This window comes from Mesoplodon densirostris, chromosome 9, assembly GCF_025265405.1.
Source record: "Mesoplodon densirostris isolate mMesDen1 chromosome 9, mMesDen1 primary haplotype, whole genome shotgun sequence".
Taxonomy (NCBI): Eukaryota; Metazoa; Chordata; class Mammalia; order Artiodactyla; family Ziphiidae; genus Mesoplodon; species Mesoplodon densirostris.
In genome coordinates this window covers 8,040,767-8,066,241 of record NC_082669.1, presented here as the reverse complement: position 1 = coordinate 8,066,241, position 25,475 = coordinate 8,040,767, and the positions used below count along the sequence as shown (strand labels likewise).

Below are 25,475 nucleotides of genomic sequence, written 5' to 3'. Positions count from 1 at the left end.
CGTCCCTGCTCACAGATCCAGCAATGCACTGGGCATTCTTACCTTCGGTTTGCACAGAAGGACAAAGAATGTGGGTTGACAGGAGGCCTTCTGGTGCTTGAGCTGGTACCTGAGGGCTCTTCGGCTTGGGTGATGCTCAGACCTGGTGCCTGGAATCAGAGCAGCAATGTGGAATCCAATCAGGGTCTGGGCAGGCCGACCTCCCACCAGGGTCCCAGACGCCGGAGCTGGCTGCCCCACCTGCTACCACCATGGGGTGTGGGGTGGATCCCAGCCACACGAGTGGTCTGGGGCAGACAGAGCAGGGCTGGGAGCTGAGGCCGGGGAGGGATACGCACACACACCCGTGACCCTCACTCTAAGCCTCAACTCTGATTTTTGAGAAGTAAACAAACCTCCACATAGTTGAACCAGGATTTCCAAATGGGTAGTGATAGTAAAACCCACAGTTCAATTTTTGATCACGTTGCAGACCTTTCAGAATTTAGCAGTCCCGGCTGCGTGTGTGGTTTGAGCATGTCTCTGTGGTGGGAGAGGGCGATGTTTCAGGCCCAGAGCAGGAAGGAGGGTTTAGTTTGCAGGCCTGCCCAGGAAGCGGCCAGGAGGGGCTCCTCGGGGCCTGTGACGATGCCTTTCTGGTTTGAAGTTGCACCTTTGTTGTTCTCCTGAAGCCCTGTCCTGGGGACAGCACAGAAGGGCCCTTCTCTCCTTTCAAATTCCAAACCCAAATGGGGCTTTTTCCTGCTCCCTACAGAACAGGAAGCGGGTGGGAAGGGCCCTGGGCTCGAGCTGGAGCCCCGTCTCTGATGAAAGGTCCGCCCACAGCCTTCCAGAACAGGAAGGGCCGTGCCCCTTTCTTAAGGACAGACCCCAGTCGTCCCCGGCCCTCTTTCCTCCTTCCTGACTATCCAGCCCTCCAGATGGGACCGTCCTCACCTCCCCCGGGGCAGGGGCTGCCTCCCCACCGTCTGACCCAGCGGGCGAGTGCCCTCCAGACTGTGTGTCCCGCCCTGGAGGGGGCAGTGAGGAGTCTTACAGTGTTCCAGAAGCAGGGCGTGGTCAGCTCCTGGACATTCTCTGATTGGCTGCTGGTGAGGTCATCGGGAGTCGGCATCCTCAACCTCCTGGTTCCAGCTGGTCTGGGGTCTCCGTGCTGGTGAGCAGCATGCAGCTAACTTCTCCCACCCGGTGGGGGTGTCAGTATCTGCAAAACAGGTCAAAGGACACAGCTCAGAATATTGTCTATAGGCCTTGAGGAGGAACTAAGATAAAGGTCCTTGACTTTGTTTAATGGCTAAAGTATTATTTTGTCTTGCTTGACTGTTTTCCTTTCTTTCTGCATTTTCTCACTTCTCTGATTAAATTTACTCTTTGGCTAAAGTTTTTCTACAGACAAAAGACAGGTTGAGGACATGGGTGAGGGTCTATTCTGGGAAGGACCCATAGTGTCCTGCTCGGTTACATCCTGTGCAACTCAGGGTCTCTGCTTTTAAAATTCCGAATCCTTTTCTTATCCTGCTTGCTGAATAAACCCACCCTGGACACAAGGATGCTACAGGCTGAAAAGAGAACTGGAAGGAGACAAGGACAGGAGGAGAGCGGAGGCAGAGAGATGCTTGTTATGGTAGCGAGAGAACCTTCTCGCGCCAGCACTGCTTCTCAAAAACGTGCCTTTACATTGTTGTAAGATTGATTTTTAACTTCTACCGCTATAATGCAGACCAGGTCAAGATTTTGTCCCGGGCCACTCTAAAGTTTTTTCTCAGTGTTTTCTTTCTTTTGTTACTTTCTAAGCATGAACACACACACACACACACAGAGACACACACACACACCCTTAAGTCGTGACTCCCAGCCAGACAGTGGTCTAGTACCTTTAAGTACAAATGGAGCTTTTGCTTCATGCAGTAACCAGGCCACGTGGTGGAGATTGCAGTTTTGGGGTTTTGCACGGTATAGACCAAGGGAGCGTCCGAGAGTGCTGTTTGTGTAGCGCTGGCCGTGCCACTCGTGTTGTACGCAAAAGTCAAGTGGGGCCTCCCTGCCCAGAAAACTGTTTGGCACCCCCCGCCCCATCCGCACTGTCCTTTAAAGCACGTGTTTCCACATCACAGCTCCCGATTGCTGGGTCCACATGTGCTGTTTCTGCCTTGTCATGGGTCACCCCAGATGAAAAATCACTCTGTGGGTGGTTTCCAGGAAAAAAGAAACCGTCCCCATCACGGCCTGCCTGAGTGACTACAGGAGGATTTGTTGGCAGCGTCCAGCATTGCCAGGAATGGCCATTATGCTTGAGTAGAGCCGTCCAGAAAGGTAGAATGGGGGCCAGTGGCTGGAAAGGGCAGCAAGGCCAGCTGGAGCCTGGAGGTGAAGGCCATGGGGACGCTGGGTGATGAGCCCTGAGAGGCCCTGGACTCGAGCCGGAGCCCTGTCTCGGATGAAAGGTCTGCCCACAGCCGGTGGCCTGATGCCTCTGGGTCTCAGTTTCCTCGCCAGAAACTAGGGCGATCATGTTAGTAGGGGTGTTTAGTGTTGCCATGAGACGGACATGAGATCACGCTGGGCCGGCCCCCGGCCGGGTCCCCGGCCCTGAGAAGCCCCCCGCCTCCTTCCCTTACCCCTCCCTTCCTGCCCTGCTCTGCTGTCTCCTCACAGCAGAGATGCTGGGGGTGGGCCGGGCTGGCTGGGTGGCCCTGGGCGGAGCTGTGGGAAAGGGGTTCACCTGCAGGATGCCTGGCTGGGCAAGAATCCAATATGACGTGTTATTTACTTTTTTAAGAAACAAAACCCTTTCTTCAACAGAAAGCTTATAAAGAAGCTCACTATGTGGGGTGATAAAAATACAGAGGCTCCGGTGTGGAGCTGGGAGGGATTGAGCATCCCAGGCCCCATTGGTGTGCCCCCCGCGTCCCCCCAGGGGAGGCTGCTCAGCCCCAGCCCCGTCCTCACGCTCTGGGACCCCGGGGCTGGTGAGTGCGTGCCGTTCCGGGCCGAGGATGGAGACACTTGCCCTGACCGTGGCCTGTGTTGCAGGTGTCGCCGTGCGAGCGGTGCCGCTGCGAGGCCAGCGGGGAAGTGCTGTGCGCGGTGTCCGCGTGTCCACAGACCGAGTGCGTGGACCCCGTGTACGAGCCCGACCAGTGCTGCCCAATCTGCAAAAACGGTAGGTGGACGCGCGTCCGGCCCGCGATCACGCAGGGGTCCCTGCGCGCTTCCCGCCGATGAAGCACGGGATGCAGTGCGGGATGCAGTGCAGGAGGCATGTGAGTTTCAGTATTTGCATCCACGCCCTTGCACGCGGGTTCCTGCTCTCTGGGCCCCGGGGACCCGCGGGAGCTGGGCTCCAGTAAGGCCTGCTCCGTCTTATCGGTGTCAGCACAGTGTTTTGCACCCGTTTAGTTCTTTGGGGGAAAATTCAATTTCCACTCTTGAGGAGAGTCGCTTATTTTAATTTAACTTTTGTTTGTTCTTGCAAAGCAGTTTCTCTCTTTCCGAGACAAATCAAACATGCCGGTTGGGCTTATTTACTTTTCATTACCAAGTGGATTAAGCGTGAAACATCGTTGAATATTTTTCATAAGCAACTTTGGCAGGAAGAGAACCCCCTCTTACTCCCAGTGAGAGCCTGGGGGAGATCAAAAGCCTTGTCTGCTTTATGAAAGAAAAATGGTAGGATGGCTTTGGTTAGCAAGGGAGAGTGTTTCCTCATCCTGAAGGATAAGTACTTTGTACCTGAGGTGCGGCGTGCATCGGGGCATCACTTTAAGAGGGTGTTGAGAAGAGTGGGTTCCCGGGGAGGATGGGATGAAGACCCGTGGCCCAGGATGGTGGTTGGATGAAGCAGTTGAGCGCAGCTTGGAAGAGAGTGGACTCTGGACATAAGACCACATCTTCAAGTACATGAGGGTCCTGCCTTGGGAGAGGGTTGGGTCGTCTCTGTGTGGCCCCAAGGCCACGGTGCTAGGACGAAGCCAGGGCAGAGTGTCTCAAAAAGATGAAGGCAACTCCATGGCCTGAGCATTTCAGAGATGGGAGGGGCTCACCTGTGAGGTTATCAGCTCGTCATCTGTGGGGTTGCTGGACATCAGGCCGTGTGGTGTGGGCTTTGTCATTGGCTTATGGTTACACGAGGCCGCTGTTAGTGTCTGAGGCAATTCTGAGATTCTGCGGTCATGCCCACTGCGTGGGCTGTGAGGTTCCATGGATACCTTTCACCAAGTGCACCCAGATACCTAGATTTCACCACGAGAAATTTTAAAATTCTTGGGCTTCCCTGGTGGCGCAGTGGTTGAGAGTCCGCCTGCCGATGCAGGGGACACGGGTTCGCGCCCCGGTCTGGGAAGATCCCACATGCCGCGGAGCGGCTGGGCCTGTGAGCCATGGCCGCTGAGCCTGCACGTCCGGAGCCTGTGCTCCGCAACGGGAGAGGCCACAACAGTGAGAGGCCCGCGTACCGCAAAAAGAAAAAGAAAAAAAACATTTTAAAACTCTTGAAAGCAATCAACAGAAGTGGACGTGAAGCTTCTGTGGAAGCAGGACGGTGGCAGCCTCTCCACCGGTGGTGTGGAGTGAAGTAAGCGTGGGGAGGGGGCGCTGGTGCCTGGGGTTGGTGAGGAAACCACACGACTGAGGTCCAGGCTGCAGCACACTGCACGAGGCGGCATGGCTGAGGCTTCCCGAGTCAGTGATACTTAGTGAATGTCTTGCATATAAGTGGCTCAAATAGTTGGCATCTTAAGTACGCAAGATATTGTGTCGCTCTTGTCAGTTATGACAAAAAAATAAACACAAAGTTTTGGCCTTAGGCAGTCAGGGAATTCTCGTTTGGCTGTTTACAAAAGATGGAAAGACATGATTTCAATCCTTGAGGATATTTTCAATCCCCGAAACTTTAGACAGTTTTCAAACCTACAGAAAAGTTGATAAATAGAACGAAGAACAGAGGTGTACCCTTCACTGTATTTACCTGTTATTCACGTTTTGCCGTTTTATTTGCTTTATCTCTTTTGAGCTCTGTCTTTGTCCCCATCACTCTCTATCTCTGTATATCACCCAACACTGTCAATACATTTGCTTATTTGTTCTTTTTCATAATACACACAGGATACCTTCTATTTATACCACAACCAGCATGAAACCTACTGGTTAAAGTTCAAGGTTTTTTTGCAGTTCTTTTTGCCCTTAAAATATATCCCACTTAGGGTATAGAGTTAGAGAACTTAGAAATTACTTGAATTAATTCTTTATCAAGTGTGGATATGTTAAAATTTTATAAAGATTTAAAGTCACTTATTTCTGTTTGATTCAGTTTTTAACATTAAGATATAATTTTATTGTTTGAATAAGCAAACAATGTTCAAAAGTAAAACCTGTATAAATATGGTGTAGTCAGAAATTCACAGAATGTTTTAAAGTTGCACTGATGGTTTGGGGAGAGAGATGGTTGTTGCCTTGATAGCAAACTTCTAAATGCTCTGCCATTGCCTTTACACTTTGAGAGACAGCATAGAATGAAATAAGGCAGGATTGGGGGTATTGTACTAAAGATGCTTAGAAGGAGGGTGAATATGTTTTGTAAAGCTAGATTAAGAAAGATTACAGGATACAAAAGGATTTGTATTCAAATGTTTGATCCAATTATATCAGAACAGCAACAACTTTTTATTTTCAGGAATACACACAGAAATAAATTTAAATGTCTAATCATGTAAGTACTCTTAAGTTTTGTTATAACGTATTCACTAGATATAATCTGTCTTTCATCTGTCTCTAGCTGTAGGGTATTCTGACCTTGACAGGGCAAATGGTGTTCAGAATTCTTACTGAAAAATTTGCTTGAAAAATGAGAACAGTTTCTATCAGAAATGAACGTCCTGTAATAATTGGTTGAGATTAGTGAATAATTGACAGTAGTCCATCCCTACTGCTGCGCACAAAACTTAATGTTTTCAATAAGAAAAAGTTATACATCTGATAGATCACAGATTACAGGACATCAAAAGTGATGCCTTGTAAAAGTAAATGCTTAGATAGACTTAGCTTGGATGGAAAGGAAAATCACGATTCAGTTGCAAGCTGCCAGTCACTTGCATCAAAGGAACAAAAGTTTGAAATCAAGAATGCCTGGAATATAAATAAATGATCACAAGTCACATACAACTTAAAATAATCACTTTGTTGATTTGTATAGATCAATCTCCCAAGGATTTTATTTTCTTTGGGACTGGTTTTTGGATTTTTCCTACTGATACAAACAGTGAGTGTTCTATTGACTTTCAGGATTTCAGGTTTTCTCTGGTGCTGGTGTACCTCAGATGAGGCTCACGTTCACAGCACACATTCCCTTCAAGCCGGAGATCAGAAGACTTCCGTCCTGCCTGTGTGCACCTTACCTTACTTTAAACATTCAAAGGAAGGAAACTGACAAATGTAAGACATTGATGTTGACAAAGGAGGGCCTTGTTGGGATTAGCGCTGATTCTCCAAAGTGGAATATTATGCCCAAGAGGGAATATGTACCCCCAAAGCACAAAGGCACTGAGTATAGAGATTGTGTGTCTCCCTGAAGTATTCAGTACTACTTGGTGGGAGTTATTTAGAACTTTATTTCCACCAGAAAATGAATATGGCTATTTTTGGAGGAAAATGAAAACTTTTATGAATTTTTTAAGATAAATATGGAGACTTCAAATTATTAGAAGCCCTTTCATGGAAAACATGTGAGAAGCACTAAGAATTAGACATGGTTGTTTTTGTTTTTCTCTTGTGTATTTCAGACAGTAGGATAAGATCATAATTAAACCACATGTAGTGAGCTGGACAGAACTGAATGATGTGTGTGTGTGTGTGTGTGTGTGTGTGTGTGTGTGTGTGTGATTCATATCAAGATCCTTCTCACAAGGAAAAGCCTACTCCCATCGTATGGCTTCAACATTACATTTTTCCAAAATTTTTACCAAAGAAATAATACCAATCTTGTGGAAACACTTGATCATTATTTAAGATGACATGATCCTGTCCATAAAAAAAATAAAGGAAACTACAAATATCAGCATTAATATTTGATTATACCAAGTTTGTTTTACAAAATCAATATGTAAAAATCAGCTGTATGTCTAGATACCAGCAACAAACAAATAGAAATGAATTAAAAACTACTCTTTCAAATAACATCATACATACCAAATAATTAGAAGCAAATCTAACAAAATTGGACAAGAGTGCCACACTTAAAAATCTTAAAGCTTTATTGAGAGAAATTAAAGAAATCCTCAGTAAATGGAAAGATAGACAATATTTGTGATTGGAAAACTCACTAATGTAAAGATGTCAGCAGCCTCAAATTATTCTATTAAATAAATAAAATCTATGTATTCAGCATAATTCCAGTAAAAAAAAATACAATGACTTTTTTTGTGCAAATTACCAAATTGATTTTAAAATTCACATGGAAAGACAAGTTAAAAACTGGCCAGTGAAATACAGAAGAAGAACAACAAAGCTGTAAAATGTGTACTGTAAAAGTGATTAACACACTGTGGTACTGTCTCAAAGATCAAAAGACTGACAAACCAGAGCAGAATAGAGTCAGAAAAGACTTAGGAATAAAAGACCTCTAGATACACGGTGAAGCTGATCCTGCAGTATAGTGGGGAGGGGGGTGGTCTTTCCAATTAATGCTACTAGGTCAGTTGGGAGCAATATGAAGATAAATGTTGATTTCTTCCTCACACTGTACAAAAAAAAAAATAACAGTTCCAAATAGACTACAGATTTAAATATGAAAGTTAAAATAATGCTTTTGAGGAAAACATAGAACATCTTTATGATTTTGATTAGGCAAAGGTTAATTTTAAAAGATACTAAAAGCACTAACCATATGGAAAGAATTGATACATTGGACTTTATTAAAATTAAAAACCTCTGTTCATCAAACAACACTACTAAACCAATGCAAAGCAGCGCACATGTTGGGAAAAATACATGCAATGCATATATCTGACAAATGAATAAACCATTCTAACACAGCAAAACAAAGTAGAGAGATGAAAAAGTAGAGGTGAAAAGTAGAAAGAAAAATATAAAGGGATTCCAACTCTCTGTGGACCTCTGTGTCCTTCTAGTTCCACTAATCATACACACAAGTTTTCTCACTGAGTTGTATGTACGGGGATGCTGCCACTCACCACTACTTTTGTAACATTGTAGTTCTGTGATAGGACCTGCTCTTGGTGTAGAGTCATGAGAGAACAATAAATTGGATTTCCTATTTTAGTGAAATTAATCTAGTATCAATCTGAAGTAGATTGTGATAAATTTGTGTGATAAAGATTGTGTGATGCATATTTTAATTCTTAGAACAATCACTAAGAAAATGAACAAAGGAATTAAACATAGCACACGAAAAATATTTATTTAACTTAAAAAGGGCAGTCAGGGAGGATCAGAGGAATATAAAGCCAGAACACTCGTAGAAAATGAATAAAAAATGTATATGCACTTAATAATAGAACCTTAAAATACAGAAAATAAAAATTGACAATTCAAAAGAGAAATAGAAACTTAATCATAGTTGGAAATTTCAACAAGCTATTCAATAATTCACAGAAAATCTAGACAGAAAATTAGCAAGGATATGGAAGACTTGAATGACACTGTCAACTAACTTGACCTAACTGACATATATGTGGAACATGGCACCCAACCACTGAAGAATGCTTTTCAAGTTGGTGGACATTCTCCAGGGTAGACCATATGTCAGGACATAAAACAAATCTTAATAAATGTAAAGAACTTACTCTTACAGACTTTATTCTTTGAACATAACTGAGTTCAGCAGAATTGATAACGGAAGAAATCTTGGAAATTTGCAAATATTTACAAACTATATAGCACACTTCTGAAATACCCATGTGTCAATGAAGAAATCACAGAGAAATTAGAAAATATTTTGAACTAGTACAAATGGCAACAGACCATACTAAAATGTATGGGATGATCCTAAGGCAGTGATTAGAGGGAAATTTACAGCTTTAAGCACCTATATCAGAAAAGAAGAAAGCTCTACAATAAATATGTAAGCTTCCACCTTAAGGAATGAGTGGAAGAAGAGCAAAGTGTTCTAAAAACATAGCACACAGTGAAAGAGAGAAAGTAACAAAAACGTGAGCAGAAATAAATAGGATAGAAAATAGGAAAAGCTTAGGAGAAAGTAAATCAGTTAAGTTAGCTCTTTGAAACTTGGGACTTTGAAAACATCAGTAAAATTGACAAAACTTTCACTAAACTAAGAAAAAATCAGAGAGACAAATCAAGCTGGAAAGAGGGGACATTACTACCAACCCTACGAAAATGAAAAGGAATATAAGGCGATATTATTAACAACTTTATACCAACAAATTGGACGAGTTGGAAGAAATGGACAAATTTCTAAGAGAACACAAATTACTAAGACTAACTCAGTTCATTTCTGAATTGCCCTAAAAGAAATAAAAATTCAAATTTGTAATCAAAAGCTTCCCACAAATAAAAATCCAAACCTACATGGATTCATTTTAAATATTTTGTCAAATATTTAAAGAAAAAATAACACCAATCCTTCACAAACTCATTCAGGAAATAAAGGTGAAGGAACATTTCTCAATTTATTCTCTGTGTTTTTTATGGTCCTGGTACTAAAGCAAAGCAAAGGTATCACACACAAAAATACAACTACAGATCAATTTCTTTCATGATTACATATGGAAAACTCCTTAACAAAATATTAACAATCTGAATCCAGCACCATAAAAGGGATAATACATTATAACCAAGTGAAATTTATCCTGGGAATGCAAGGTTGGTTTATTATCTGAAAAATCAATTAGTGTAATATGCATATTATCAAAAAGGTAAAGAATAAGAAAAATGACCTCAAAAATGGAGAAGAGGTATTTGACAGTATTCAACACTCATTCATGATTAAAGCTCTCAACAAAATAGCAAAAGTGAAATTTCTATCCTGATAAAGGGCAACTATGAATAATCTATAGCTATAGCTAACATCATACTTAATGGTGAAAGACTGGATGTTTCACCAATAAGATCAGGGAGAAGGCAAGAATATCCACTTTTGCCACTTTTATCCACTACTGTAGTGGAGGTTCTACATGGTGGGGTAAAAAAGAAGAAAGAAAAAAAAAATACAATAAAGCAAATTAAGAGGTAAAATTGCCTTTACTCAGAGATGTCATGAAAAATATTTGAAAAATTCCAAGGATTACACACACACACACGCAACTATTAGCACTAATGAAGAATAACACCAGATTAATATATACAAAGTCATTTTTTGTAGCAAGCAGTGAACCACTAGCAATGGACAATAAAAAAAAGAAACTGACAAAATAGCTCCACTTGTAATAGCATCAAAAAGAATAGAATACTAAGAAATAAATTACCAACAGATGTGCAAGATTTATACACTGAAATCTACACATTATTACTGAAAAGAGATATAAATAAATGGAGAGATATTTTATGAGTAGAAGTCTTAATATCATCAAGATTGCAGTTGTTGCCAAATTGATCTATAAATTCAATGAAATTCTATACAAATCCCAACACACTTTTTGGGTAGAAATTGACAAGCTGATCTTAAAATTCTTATGGACCATAAAGGATAGACAAAACAATTTGAAAATGAACAAAACTGGAGAATTTGCACTATCCAATTTCATAACATATTATAAAGTCTTAATAATCAATATACAGTGGTATTGGTGTAAGGATAGACATGCAATAATGGAACAGAATTGAAAGTCTAGAAATAAATCCAGAATGTAAATCCTTACCTATTTATTTTTCACCAAGATACTAAGGCATTTCAACAGGGAAAGAATGAAAGAACAGTCTTTTCAACAAATGGTGCTGGGGTTATTAGACACCCTTGTGAAAAGAAGAAAAAAATTAACTTAGATCCTTACTTAGATCACCCCATATACAAACATTAACTCAAAATGAGTCACAGATCTAAATGTAAGTGTTTAAACTATATAATTTTTATATTATTAAAAATAGAACATCTTCATGACCTTAGGTTGGGCAAAGAGTTCTTAGATTCAACACCAAAATCACAACTCATGAAAAGGAAAATAACTGATAAATTGAATATCATAGAAATTAAAAGCTTTCACATTTCAAAACACCTCGTTACAAAAATGAAAATATAAGCTACAGACAGTGAGAAAATGTTTACAAATTATATACTTGATAAAAGTCTTGTATCCAGTTTATATAAAGAACTCATGGAGCTCAATAAAAAGATGAACAGCCCAATAAAAAATGGACAGAGGATTTGAACAGACAATTCAGCGAAGAAGGTAAACAAATGGTAAATAAGCACATAAAAATATGCTCAACCTCCTTGGTCCTCAGGGAAATAAAAATTAAAGGCACAGGGAGATACCAGTATACCCCCTCTAGAATGGTTCTAATCAAAAAGATAGACAACATCAGGTGTTGGCACAGATGTGGAGAAACTAGAACCCTCAAGCATTGCTGGTGGGAATGGTCCATGTGCTTTGGAAAACAGTTTGGCATTTTCTTAAAAAGTGAAACAAAAACTTTGATCTGTCCTAGCAATTCCATCCTGGAATTCAATCCCAGGAAACTGAACACATGTCTATGCAAAGGTGTGTAAGTAAATATTCATAGCAGTATTATCCTTCATAGCCAAAAAAAAAAAAAAAAAATAGAAATAACCCAAATGTCCATCATCTGGTGAATGGATAAACAACGTGATTATATCCACGCAATGGAGATCCACCAATAAAAAGAGATCAGCAAATGATAAATATATGCTACAAAATTCATGAACCTCAGAAACATCCTAAATGAAAGAAGCTAGTTGCAAAGACCACATATTGTATGATTCTACTTATTTGGAATGTCTAGAGAAGGCAAATTTACACAGGGAGAAAGCCCCTCAGTGGTGGCCTAGAGCTAGGATCAGAGAGGAGAATTAATCACAGATGGACAGGAGGGAATTTACTGAGGTGAGAGAAAGTTTATTAACTGGGTTGATTACTAAGATCATTAAATTGTACACTTAGAAGGGGTGAGTTTTATGGTGTTTAAAATATACCTCGATAAAGCTGCTAAAAATATGGATAGTCTCTTTAAAAGATAGACAGGTGAAATTTTTGTAATTTCCTTTGATTGACTTCTAAGGCCAGCCTTGATTACACATCTTTTCATCTTCCCTGAGAAAGTGCCTTTTCAAATCCTGCACTGGTGCCTTTGATAACTATGAAATCTTTTCATTAAGCCTGTAGTAGCTGAGGCCCTTCTAAGTATATATCGTTATGTACCTTGAAGAGCTAGGAGGCCATAAATGGTTGCAGACACACAAACCCATAGAGGCCCATGGGGTTTTCTAGACTTCCTGTGCTCTGGAGCCCCATGCATGACACAGATGTACAGCCCACACAAACCCCTCTTCTGTATTCTTCACCCGCGGTGTGGACACCTCTCTGCCCCCTTCAGTGCTGTACTCCCCTGTGTCATTCTAGACTCTCCCTCACGATGACCCAACTTCCCAGGACACGGGGAGGCAGATGCAGGGAGAATGGAGGTCACTGGGTACATCCAGATCTCATGCAGGTATTGTGCTCTTCTGGGATCCCAGAGCCCAGGAGGCAGGTTTCACCCAGCTCAACCCTGCTGAGCATCACCTTCAGGACTTGTTATAACACAGATTCACTGATGCGCCCCCTCTCCAGAGTTCCTGATCCAGTTGGTCTGGCCTGGAGCCTGAGAATTTGCATTTTTAATATGTGCCTCCCTTGGTGTTTTTGGTGCTGCTGGTCTTGGGACCACCCTTGAATCACTGCTTTGAGGTGCTCATTTTCTCACTTTTAAAAAAATTTTTCCTCCCAGTCAAGTTTTATAAGAGAAGCACACAGTGGAGCTGTGCAGCTTTAGGCATGAATGAGATCTTTTTGAGATTTTCATGCATTTTTGTTGTTTTTCTAGAGATTTTAGAGTTTATAGAAATATGTAGTATGTAATATTTTAAAAATTGAAATCTCAGGGCAGAGAGAAAATGACTGTTGAATGGCAAATGAGAAAAAGTTAGTATAGACACATGCTCCCCATCACCCTGTGTTTCATAACAACTCGTTGTTAAAGGCGGTCTGCAGAGTTGACAATAAGTTTTCTAGCAACTGAAGCAGAAAAGAGAAACTTAATAAATATCACCTACACAGAGAAACACCCCAGAGGAAATGACTTCCTAATAAGCAATTTTCCTAAAAAATAATACCTAAATAAAGTTTTTTTCTCATTTCAATTTACAGTCTCTGGAGGTGTAGAATTGTTTATTATTGGCCTTATTTTTTATGTTAAAAATCTGATCACAGTGATTTTGTAACTTGCTGATATAAGCTATATGGTATATTTTTTCCTGGTTCAGTGTGCTTTTTTTCTTTCAATTTTATTGAAGTACGGTTGATTTACAATGTTGTATTAATTTCTTCTGTACACCAAAGTAACTCAGTTTTATATATATATTCCTTTTTATATTCTTTTCCATGATTGTTTGTTACAGGATATTGAATATAGTTCCCTGTGCTGTACAGGACCTTGTTGTTTATCCATCCTGTATATACTAGATTACATCTGCTAATCCAAAGCTCTCACTCCTTCCCTCTCCCTCCCCCCTCCCCCTTGGCAACCACATGTCTGTTCTTTATGTCTCTGAGTCTGTTTTTGTTTCATAGATAAGTTGATTTGTATCATATTTTAGATTCCACATGTAAGTGATATCATATGCTATGTCTTCCTCTTTCTGACTTACTTCACTTAGTATAATAATCTCTAGGTCCATCCATGTTGATGCAAATGGCATTCTAAATAGATTTTTTTAATGTAAAACTTTATTCACCTTCTTGTTAGCATTTCCCAAAGTAGACCAAGAACTTAACTCCAAAGTGCTAGCGGATTTCTTATCTGTGTGTTTACTTACATTTTGGTTTAGTGGGAGTAATGATTCAGATCATATTCCATGAATCCTCACAGAGCCCAGTGAGCATCGATACTTATGCTTTAGAGAAGCACTTGCATGCCCCATGGTGTTCCTCCTCCTTCGAGAACTAAGATCAGCTCTGGGTTTGCTGAGGTCCACGCCAGGCTAAGATGCTGGGTGTCCTGAGTGCAGATGTCTCTCAGGTCTGCTCAGTTCTGACAAGTTAGACACAGAGAAGGGTTGGGTCCGGGCTGATCTCTTGATTTCAGGAACTTAATTTGTCTTCATCTCCTCTGGAGATCTTTGAATTAGCAGCTCCTCTTTGCAAATTTGAGAATAGCTATTCTATGACACTTTTGTTTGCAAACATTGGGGCAAAACCTTCATTTTTAAGATAAATAAATCAAGTTAGTCACAGACTGCCCTGAAGTCATTGCTACCCAGTTATCACAATGAAGTTCTTTTGTGAGTTAGGTGCTCACATGAACCTAGGCAGAAAGTGTAGGACCATGGCTTTATTTGTATGCTTCCTAGAGTCTGGGTGCATTTGGCCATAGATTTTAGACCAATCTGGGGCTCAGGCCACAGACCAGCCTCCACGAGGCTCGGCCACTTCCAGTTTACATGGTGCCCTTTGAACTTGCTGAGGACCCACCTGGAGTCCCTTCGCAGTCTCCCCCTTTCTATAAAGACTGGCACTCAAATGTCCTTACCTGGAAAACCTTCTCTGTCCTGTTTCCTACAGGAGGTTAATTCCCCTGTGGGTCCTTCTCACACCCCAGAGCCCGAATCACATGTCTTCTGATGTAATTAAGCATGTTCTTTTGTTGAACTTTTGGCTCTTTTGTTGAACGCTGGGTTCTTTTTTTAGATTTTTGTAGAGGAGTCTGTGTGTATGTATGTGTGTGGGTGTGTGCTTATATATTGCTTTTATAAAAATTAGAGGTACTTATTATATATTTTACATCAAATACAAAGATGAGTCAGTCTCTGGTTCCTGCCCTTATGAGCTCACCATCTAGAGGGGAAGTGGTCTGTAAATAACCTGTCTGCTGCTTTTGTTGAATGATGAGGAAAGTGGTGAGGGAAGCAGAGGAAAAAAACTGAGTAATACTGCAGTAAAACATCACCATGTGTGTGGCCTCTATTTGCTTTTGAATTATTTCATTAAGATAACATCACAGGAGTGAGATGATTAAGTCAAAGGCTTGGAACATTTTTATCATCTTGGTACATATTGCCATGTTGTTTTACAGGAGGTCGTGCACAGTGTAAAATCTCTGGTTCTATGATAAAATTGCTAACCTTTCATTAATTTAATTTATAGAAAATTGTGCCCATTGTTTGAATATTGAGACTGAACACTCTACAGTATTTCGATGCTATTTTTCCTACAATGTGTTCTACTTCTCTACCTTCTTAACAAAATAACTTTAAAGAGAACTTTCATGGTTCTTGATTACTGAAAGTCACTGATGTGAAAACCGGTTATTGGACTGCCCCGTTATACAATGAGGGCTTCAGAGTAAGAATTTGATCAAGTAACCTGGTTTCTCTGTATCCTTTCTGGAAAATGGACATATTAAATGTAGCTACATCTGTGGATGTTTCGTGACAATTAACTAACATGATGGATTTAGAAGAGTTTCATTCATTCAGTCAGCAGATATTGATTGATCCTGTGCTGTACGCCAGGAGATAAGATGGCACTGGGAAAGAGCATGGGAGGGGAAGGGGGGAGCTCCCCGGGGGGGGAGGAGGCTCTGAGGGGGCCAGGGAGGATTGTGGCCCCGGGGGTGGCTGGGCAGTGGAGGGGTGAAGGTCCCCCTGTTTGTGGGCTGGGATAGCCCTGCAGGCCTGGAGGTGGAAGCAGAGCTGGGGCCTGCCAGGCAGGGCCACAGGGATGGAACAGACTAGCTCTCGAATGACCATTATGCCTTGTTAGGGGGTTAGATTTAATCTCGAGGCTACAAGGCACCAGAGAAGGGTCTTTACGATGGAAGAGGCACACTTGTATTTGAACGGAAGAAGTTCTTCTGGTGGTGGGCCCAGAGCCCGCAGATGGGCAGGTCTTAGGCTCTCTTGGAGGAAGGACTGCGGCTCGCAGATGCTCTTTGTCCAAGCTGTGGAGCTGTCAAGTTAGACTAAATTCCTTGAAGAAGCAGCTTGGAAAACCCCGGCTTTAGAGCTAGACAGATGTGGCTCTCCAGCTGAACCCGTGTGCCCTGGATGGACTTGCTTATCCCCTTCAGTTTCTTCAGCTGCAAATGGGCTGATGGTCCCTGGGTGCCTGGCAGGCTTATTGTGAGGATTAAATGCAAGGCACCTGCTGCCCAGTCACTTCTCAGGACCATCTTCTCTCTCCCCACTTGGCCTCCTAGGGGCCCCACTTAAAGGTGTGCTTCTTATAAAATAGATAACGAACAAGGACCTACTGTATAGCACAGGGAACTATACTCAATATTTCATAATAACCTATAAGGGAAAGGGATGAAGAAAGTAGATATGTATGTATGTATAACTGAGTCACTTTGCTGTACACCGGATAGTAACACAACACTGTAAATCAACTATACTTCAATTTAAAAAAAAAATTTTTTTTTAAATATTTACCAACAAAAAAGTTGTGCTTCTTAAAAATACCCTGGGAATTCCCTGGCGGTCCAGTGGTTAAGACTCTGTGTTCTCACTGCCGAGAGCCTGGGTTCAATGTCTGGTCGGGAAACTAAGATCCCACAAGCCGTGCGGTGTGGCAAAAAAAAAAGAAAAAGAAAAAGGAGAAAATACTACTCATCACCAGATTTTCTTTCATGGAAGCCCTAAATCGGTACCACAAACGCTGTGGCAGCTGGCCTAGCCTCAGCCAAGAGGGAGGATCGTAGCTGCAGAAGAGGTCACATTTCCAGCTGTATTTCACAGGCAAGGCCCTTTGTCCTCGAGAAGATTATCCATTCATACTCCTTTGTCATCATTCATCTGTTAAAAGCCACTTGGTCGTTAATCCAGTGGTCTCAGATACCTCCAGCCTGTGTCCTCAGCAAAAGGGAAATCAACTTTCACAAGATACAATAAAGCCATTCATCCAAGGCAGGCAGATACCTGCACCCCATCCACAGCTTGATCAGTGGCGCCATTACCAGAGATAACTTGGAATTGCATCCAGAACCCTTCCATGGGATGCGTTCTGGTAGAAATGAGCTGTCAGTGGCTGACAGCATGAGACAAATGGCCCTGTGGGCAGTTCGCCCAGTCTCCAGGAGAACAAGGCGATGAATACTCTCAGCCAGGACTTCCAGTGGGTGCGTCCACGGGATGTAAAATACCCTCTGTGTTGATCAGAAGAAGCATTCTGCTCCTACACTAACAGCAAAACCCAAACCTCTTATTTGTCTTTCAGGAAGATAAGCTCCAGGTATAAAAGAGCCCATTACCCCAGGAGGTCCCCTTAAACCACCAGTTCTGAAAATTGCATCTCATCTTTTCTCAAACAAATGCCTTCGCTTAAGAGTAGTTACAATTTGGTAATCCTGACAGCTGTGAACTTAATTTATCTTTAATCACACATTCCCTGAGTGTCTATGGAAAGCACGTCAGCCATCACTGAGTAAAGCATTATTATAGGAGAGAAAAACATCCCCGCTCTTTACTTAGGAGCGTTCACATTAGATAATAAGAATGATAGGCCTCTGAATAGAGTGTCTGTATTTTAACCTGTGTTATAACCTGACTCTCATAACCCTGGATAAAAATGCAGTTGTTTGGGCAACCTTTGGTCACCTGAGGCGGTGAGGTCATGGTGGGTACCAAGGTACACTTTAAACTTCACCTCCTGAGAGCACCAGATGCTGATACATCTGAATCCAGGTCACTTCTGGAGGGACAGGCTAAAAATGAGTGGACTTTGAAACAAGGCAGACTTTTCTGACCATTAGAACTCTTCCTCAGCAGTGCTCAGAGGCTGGGAAGCCCAGTTCAGAGATAAGTACTTTCCAACTTGGACCAGATGACTTAAAGAGCACCTCAGGGCTAAAACTGATTATTCTTTGACACTAATGCATACATTAGTCAGGATGTCCCAGGCATCCTGACTCAGCAATCCACTTTGGGGGCACAGAAAGAACAAGCTTCCTTTATTTGGTTAATTCGGACGTTACCTTGTTTTTTCTCATCTTCGTTATGTCACGAAGTCATTCTGTAAATTAACAAGAGAAACAGTTAAGACAAGATAAACACTTAGTCTTTGAAGAACAACAGAGACAAGACCCCGTATCACCTTCCTCTAAAGCACATGGAGAGAAACATAAAAACTGGGCAGGGGGATCTGAGCCTCCCCAAGGGGCCTGGAGCCGGCGGCAGGGCTGCTGGTTCTGGTTCCAGCCACCCTCTGCTGCTGCTATACCTGGACCTCACTGTCCTTATCTGTAAAGGGAGTAGATAAAATAGGGGAGAATATATATGAACTTGCCTTTGCAAATTAAAACCTATTATATATCTGTCATTTAAAGGAGGGATATGCCTAGCAAACGAAATACATGTGATTAATATTTATGAAAAGCCTCAAACATTTCCCCCTAAAAGCCCCACATTCATGTGTCTCCTAATAATTAGATTTTTGAAGCCCCCTTGCCACCCCTTGGACAGGCCCAACACTCACACAGCCGCCCAGCTTGCCCACGGAGCCCCCGCCTCCCCGCCACGAGCCTTCCTGGGCTGAACCTGCCCAGAACTGTGGCCACACCTCCCCTGCCTCTCTGCAGTTGCTCCCTCCACCTGGAAGGCATCAGAAGCCTCTGGAACCAACAAGTCTACCTGTTTCCAAGGGCCAGTGCCGATGTCTGTGTCCCACGTTACATGTGTTCCTCACCTTTCTACGACAGGAAGCACTGCGGCCCCCGGACCCTTGTGTTCGCCACCCCCAGGAGTGATTCCGTGTTGGCCGGCTTTTTCCTGTGCAGCCGTGGACGGCCCCAGGGCCAGGGCACAGGACTTGCTCGTTTCATCCTCCATTCTTGGCTGTTTAGAATAAACTGTCAACTATATTGTTTCTTTACATGTTTCCAAGGTCTTAATCCCTTCTAAGTAAGACCAAGCTTCCTGCCTTTACTTTGAGAGACTGACCATACCAAGCTCCCCCAAACCCTGGAAGCAAATTTTGTCATTTCAGCTCTTGTAAATACCTTCCTGACCCTTGACCCCACTGCCTCTTCGGGCTCTGACCCATTTCTGAGTGCCAGGAACATCTCACATCAACCACTTCAAACCCCCAGGCTCCAGGAAACAATGATCACCAAGGCAGCCTGCTGTTCATTATGTAAAATACAGCATCGGAATAATGAAGATGTGAGGCTGTTCCCTCTGGCCCTGTGAGTAATGAAAAGCCTCCAGGAAGGGCTCATTCATTAAGATTTTATAAGCGGGGGGTGGGGGGGGAATAAAAGGATATTTGTTTTAAAGAAAGCTATTTTCATCCAGTCTGGTCTTACTTTAGAGGAAATTTGGAGAGAAAATAAATTTATTTTTAAACAACAATGAAAATGAAATCCAGTGCCTGCAAAAAGTCTTTCACCTGCCGGTAAGATGCTTCACTAGTAACATTTTGTTCACAAATTCTAATCAAACAGACAAGAATCTGATTTTTGTTCTGTGTTCTGATGGAATGTTAATATGTTTAAGTGCCTATACCGGGAATACAGAGGAAAGGTGAAACTGGCTGTTCTTCCCTGTCATTAAACTTACAGTGATTTACAGCACCTCACTCAACAGGCAAAAACCCAAAATGTCAAAATCCTTTTTGAAATTACCAAAAAGGTGAAAATGGACAATCCTACCCCAAGGAAGCAGCACTCTGGCGGGACAGGAGTCACTGAAAAGGTGATTGGACAGGGATGAGAAGCTGAGCTGTGTGCCCCCATTCCCCCACCCTGCATGGAAGTCTGAATAATGCTTTACTGTTTGGCAAATAATGATTTCCCTAGCAACGAGCTCAAAACCATTTTCTTTAAAAGGAATGAAATTAGGAAGAAAGTGAACATTTAACAGACATTTGGTATTGATTCTCTGTTTCTCAAAGCTATTGAAGATGAGCCTGTAATTTGCGCAAACTTTGTCTAGTCATTTTAGAGAGCTGTAGTGAATTCACTAAACAGATAGGAATAAACTAGAAAACATACATCTGTTTGAGAAGCTTGTAGTTCATAAGTTGGTAGTCATTTTAAGAAGACCGTCTAAAGACAATGATTTAGGGACTTCCCTGGTGGTGCAGTGGGTTAAGAATCTGCCTGCCAATGCAGGGGACACAGGTTTGAGCCCTGGTTCGGGAAGATCCCACATGCCACAGAGCAACTAAGCCCGTGCGCCACAACTACTGATTCTGCGCTCTAGAGCCCGCGAGCCACAACGATTGAAGCCTGCACACCTACAGCCCGTGCTCCGCAACAAGAGAAGCCACCGCAATGAGAAGCCTGCACACTGCAGTGAAGAGTAGCCCCACTCGCCACAACTAGAGAAAGCCTGCGCACAGCAACGAAGACCCAAATGCAGCCATAAATAAATAAATAAATTTAATTTAAAAAAATAAAGACAATGATTCAACAGGCATGACAGCAGAAAGCGTGACTTACCTGTCACCATCTGAGCCACGGGGTCTCACTGAGAGCCACTTACTCTAGATTAACTTTGCTCCTTTTCAATTGCAGGGTTTTTTGTATTTGTACAGAAAGTAAAACATAGCTGTTAATATGTTGGCTCCAACAGCAGTAGAAAAACATAGTAAAAACTTAATGTCAGTGTTGCATCAGTTTTCCGTGTGCTTTGGATAGAAAATCAATTCAGCTACTTTCAAAAACAAAGTCAGTTGTCTTTTTTTTAAATTCAGTTTCTGGAATCAAAGCAAAGCTTTTGGAAATTGAAATCAATTAAAATCAAAGGGAAACATCTAATGCTATTGCTAATTCTGTTTTAGTTGCATTTTCAAAATTCGATGTTGAAAGTAAAGTTATTTTTGACTGCTACTATGAATACATTTTTAGCAGAGCAAAGCATCATTATAAAAACATGACCTACCTAACTTAAGGAACCAGTAGGGTAGAAATATATTTGAAGTTGTCTGGGGTACACATATTATTCATAATTGTGTCCAAACAAATTGATATCCTAGAAATAACTGTAGAAGCTATAATTGTCAAAAGTATTAAATAGTTTTCTAAGCATGTCTTTTTGTGAGTAAAAAAAAAAAAAAAATCTCAGCTTGGCTAGTGTCTCTTTTGCCAGTTGGATTTTTTCTTTAGAAATGGTTGAACCTTGGAAGAACTACAGTGAAGTCAGTCTAAGTGCTTAGCAACATTTTTTGACTTATTTCTGTAGATGAATTCTCTGTATTTTGGTTGCATGTTTCTTTCAAAATCAACTGGAGATCCTTAATCAGTATTCAACAAATAGAAAAAAAAAAAATCTTCTGCTTTTGAAAACCATTGTTGCAACAAAACCTGTGAACCAGACAATGGGGAGGTGTCTCCAGAACACCTGAGGGAATGACACAGTGGGACCTCCATGTGTATATAAGGTTTAATTTTCAAATTTTCTTACTGTGTTTTGGGCTGTATCAGTTTGTGGGTAGAATGTTTTGATTGAGCTTATATGTTTAATTGGATCTCTAGATATTTTGTACTGAGAAGGCCCATGATTTTTCCAACATTTGAACTCAGTGACCACTCAAAAAAATCAGAGATGAATTATTTGGTGCTTTTGTCTTCAAACCTATTTATTAAGGAAAGTTCCTCTACAGTGCTCTAAAGATAGTACCTGTGAAAATATTTGGCATATCCATGAAAGTTAGTGATTAAAAAGGAGGATGTTTTCCATTTAACAGATTTTCTCTAAGTTTACCCAGCATCTCAGCATCTGTAGAGAGAGAGCATTTTCTCCATTAAAAATATACTCTTCAGAGGAGTCAGTTTAATGTGCCAATAATTCCAGATGTATAAAACCATAAAATGTGACCTGAAAAAAAGGCAAATGATTTAATGAAACATTTAAAATAACAAGACTATTGGGGGGGAAAAAAAGCTCTCAAAAATGCGATTATATAGTTAAGAAACAGAACGGATTTTATGAAATATACCAAAAGGAAAAAATTTTTCTTGACCCTCTTAGGGTCCGTGGCTGGGTCTGAAAAGAAAACTGACAAAGATAGATTAACAGGAGAAAAGCATACAGACTTTATTAAAATTTTACATGTACGTGGGAGCCTTCACAAGAGAATGAAGATCCTAAGAAGCAATCAGAGCAGGAGTCTTTTCTACCTTTAGGCAAATAAACCATAAGTTTGTGAAGAGTTGACAAGGAGTTTGGGACTAAGGATAGGTAAGTGATGGAGTAACTAGGAAGATAAGGGCGAGTTTAACAAGTTCATTTGTACAGATTTTTCTTCATGGTTCAATCAGTTTTGTTTTATCATGTATAAATTATGTAGTGTTTTTACTTTAGTTTTAGACTTTTTAATTTTTTTTTACCATTTTTAAGTTACATATAACAAAAAGCCCCCTTTTGACTGTGTGGTACAATTCTCAGTTATCCCTTCCCAAATATGCAACGCATACACTCTGTTCCCAAGCAACTGCTGACATGTTTTCTGTCATGATAGTGTTTGTAACTTGCTTTTTATGGAATTTCATACACCTGGAATCAGAGAGATGAGCCTGCGTCTGGCTTCTTTCATCTGCTGTGTTTTTGAGATTCATCAACACTGTTGTTGCATGTATCAGTCACATCCTTTTCTTGTTGGGTAGCATTCCATTGTGCGGACACACCGCATTCTATTATATTCCATTGTATGGATATGCCACTTCATACTATATTCCATTGGTGGGGTTCACCACATCTTATTATATTCCTTTGTAGGGATACATCACATCTTATTATATTCCATTGTATGGATAAACCACATTTTTATTGCATTCCATTTATGAGTATACCACAAGTAATCCATTTACTGCTTGATGGACATTTGAGTTGTTTTCAGTTTCTGACAAATATCAATAGCACTGCTCTGAGCATTCACATATAAGCCCTTGTGCAGAAATGAGATATCTTGGTTAGATACCTAGGAATGGAAACTGTTAAGTGTGAGTGTGTGTGTATGTTTAACTTTGCCAGAAACTGCCCAGCAGTTTCCCAAAGTGGCTGTTCCATTTTACATTCTCTTTAGGATGGGTGCTCCAGTTTGTCTCATAACTAAATGATAATGGGTTCTTTGAATAGAAGGCATTTGAATGATGAAAGGCAGAACTCTGTTACTTACAGCTCCAAAGGGGATACCTCCAGGGTCAGGATGACAGCAACCTGGAACCCTCCAGGGCACCTTGTACGTGGGGGTGGCCTGCAGTTGGCAGGTGGGGCTACTTGAGCTTTCTGGGGATTTTGGGTATTTTGAATAATTCCATGGTCTCTAGTAAAAGGAGGTCATTCCTGCACGGGAGGTGTCGGGACCTCTGTAGGTGGGGTGTGCGTTTTCTAACTCAGGAGTGTCAGAGCCTGAGAAAGGAAGAAGTTGGGATGGGAGCTTAGTAACTGCCCATGGAGTGGACTTGAGAGATTTCAGCCCTGATTTCAAAATGGGATCAGCACAACACTCGTGACACATCATGATACACAGTTACTCCATATCCTTGAAAACACTTGGTTTGACAGTGTTTATTTTTAGAAATTCTGCTGGTTCTAGTAGACGTAAATCTGCTTTTACCTTATGACTGCTGAACATCTTTTCATGTGGCCGATGACCATTTGCACAGCTTATTTCGTGAAGTGCCTTTTCAAATCTTTGGCTCAATTTTTGTTGAGTTATTTGATCCTTACTATTGACTTGAAGAGGTTAATACAAATTTTTTGATATATAGTGAATATTGTCTCTCAGTCTGTGGATTACAATTTCATTCTCTTAATGGCATCTTTTAAACAGCAGAAGTATTTCATTTTGGTGGCAGCTACTGTATCAATTTTCCTTTGGTGGGTTATATTTTTTTGTATTCTATTGATGGTACATTTGACTAACTCAGGTTACGAAAGTTTCTCTTGTATTGCTTTTAAGAAGTTTTGTGATTTCAGGTCTCAGACTCATTGTCTGTAATACATACGTTGTGTAGATGGTGAGAAGGTAAGGGGTAATGTTTGATTTTTCCCCAAATTGATATCAAGTTGTCCCGACACCATTTGTTGAAAAGATTATCTTTTCTCCATTGAATTATTGTGACATTTTTGTCAAAAATCAGTTCACCATATAAGTTTGGCCTATTTCTGGACCATATATTTTGTTCCATTGATCTGCACACTTATTCTTATGCCAGTGTCAGACTCTGGATTACTGTAGAATTATTTAAATCTTGTTTTATAGATTGCTTTTGGACTTTGCATTGTCATAAAAATTTTAAATCAGCTTTCAGTTTCTACAAAAAGACTGTTTGGATTTTGATTGGGATTGCATTGAGTTTATAGATCAATAATGGAGAATAGACATCTTCACTAGATTAAGTCTTCCAGTCCATGAACATAGCATCTCTCTCCATTTATTTAGGTCTTCTTTAATTTCTCTCAGTGATGTTTTATAGTTTTTATTGTATAGGTCTTGTACTACTTTTGTTAATTCAATTCTTCATATTATTTTTCCTAATATTAAATAGAAATGTTATTACAGTTTATTTTCTAGTTGCTTGCTGCTTCCATATATAAATACATTTTATTTTTGTTTATAAATCATTGTTTTACCACCTTGCTAGATTCACCAACTTTGTGAGATTTTCAACCTTTATTTCTTCAGTTAGTTTTTGTGCTTCTTTTTCTCTCTTCTATCCTTCCTGGACTCTAAGCACACAAGTGAAAACTTCTTAAATTGTCCCAAAGGCTCTGAGGGTCTGTTCATTTTTCCTTCACCTTTTTCCTTTCTGTTTTTCACTTAGATGATTTCTATTGATATACCTTCAGGTTCACCGACTCTTTCTTCTGCCTTCTCCAATCTGATGTTGAGTTCATCTAGCGAGTTTTTTTTCATTTCAGTTATTGTGCTTTCAGCTCCAGAAATGTTACAGCAGTATTTTTACAGTTCTCATTTCTCAGTTTTGACTTTATATATTTACCCATTGACTCATTAAGACCACATTTAAAAAAATTCTTTCTGCATATTTTAATACCTGCTTTGATGTCTTTGTCTGCAAATCCGACATCTAGACCCTGTCAGAGTCAGTTTCTGCAGCCTTTTTCCTTCAACTTGGGGTAGACATATTTGCGGTTGTTTCTTTTTATGGCTTCTCATTTTGGTTTAAAAACTATATATAGAGAGAATGGACAAACAACAAGGTCCCACTGTAGAGCAAGGAGAACTACATTCAATATCATGTGATAAACCATAATGGAAAAGAATCTGAAAAAGAATGTGTGTGTGTGTGTATATATATATATATATATATATATATATATATAT

The 25,475-nt window shown here is 41.0% G+C and overlaps 1 protein-coding gene across 1 annotated transcript in view; it reads left to right on the top strand.

The window, feature by feature from the left end:
• VWC2 (von Willebrand factor C domain containing 2) overlaps nt 1-25,475 on the top strand; it is a 121,728-nt gene that overhangs the window by 19,774 nt on the left and 76,479 nt on the right. The window contains exon 2 of the mRNA XM_060108683.1: nt 3,034-3,163. Coding sequence (XP_059964666.1) covers nt 3,034-3,163 — 130 coding nt within the window. The remainder of the gene's footprint in view (nt 1-3,033; nt 3,164-25,475) is intronic.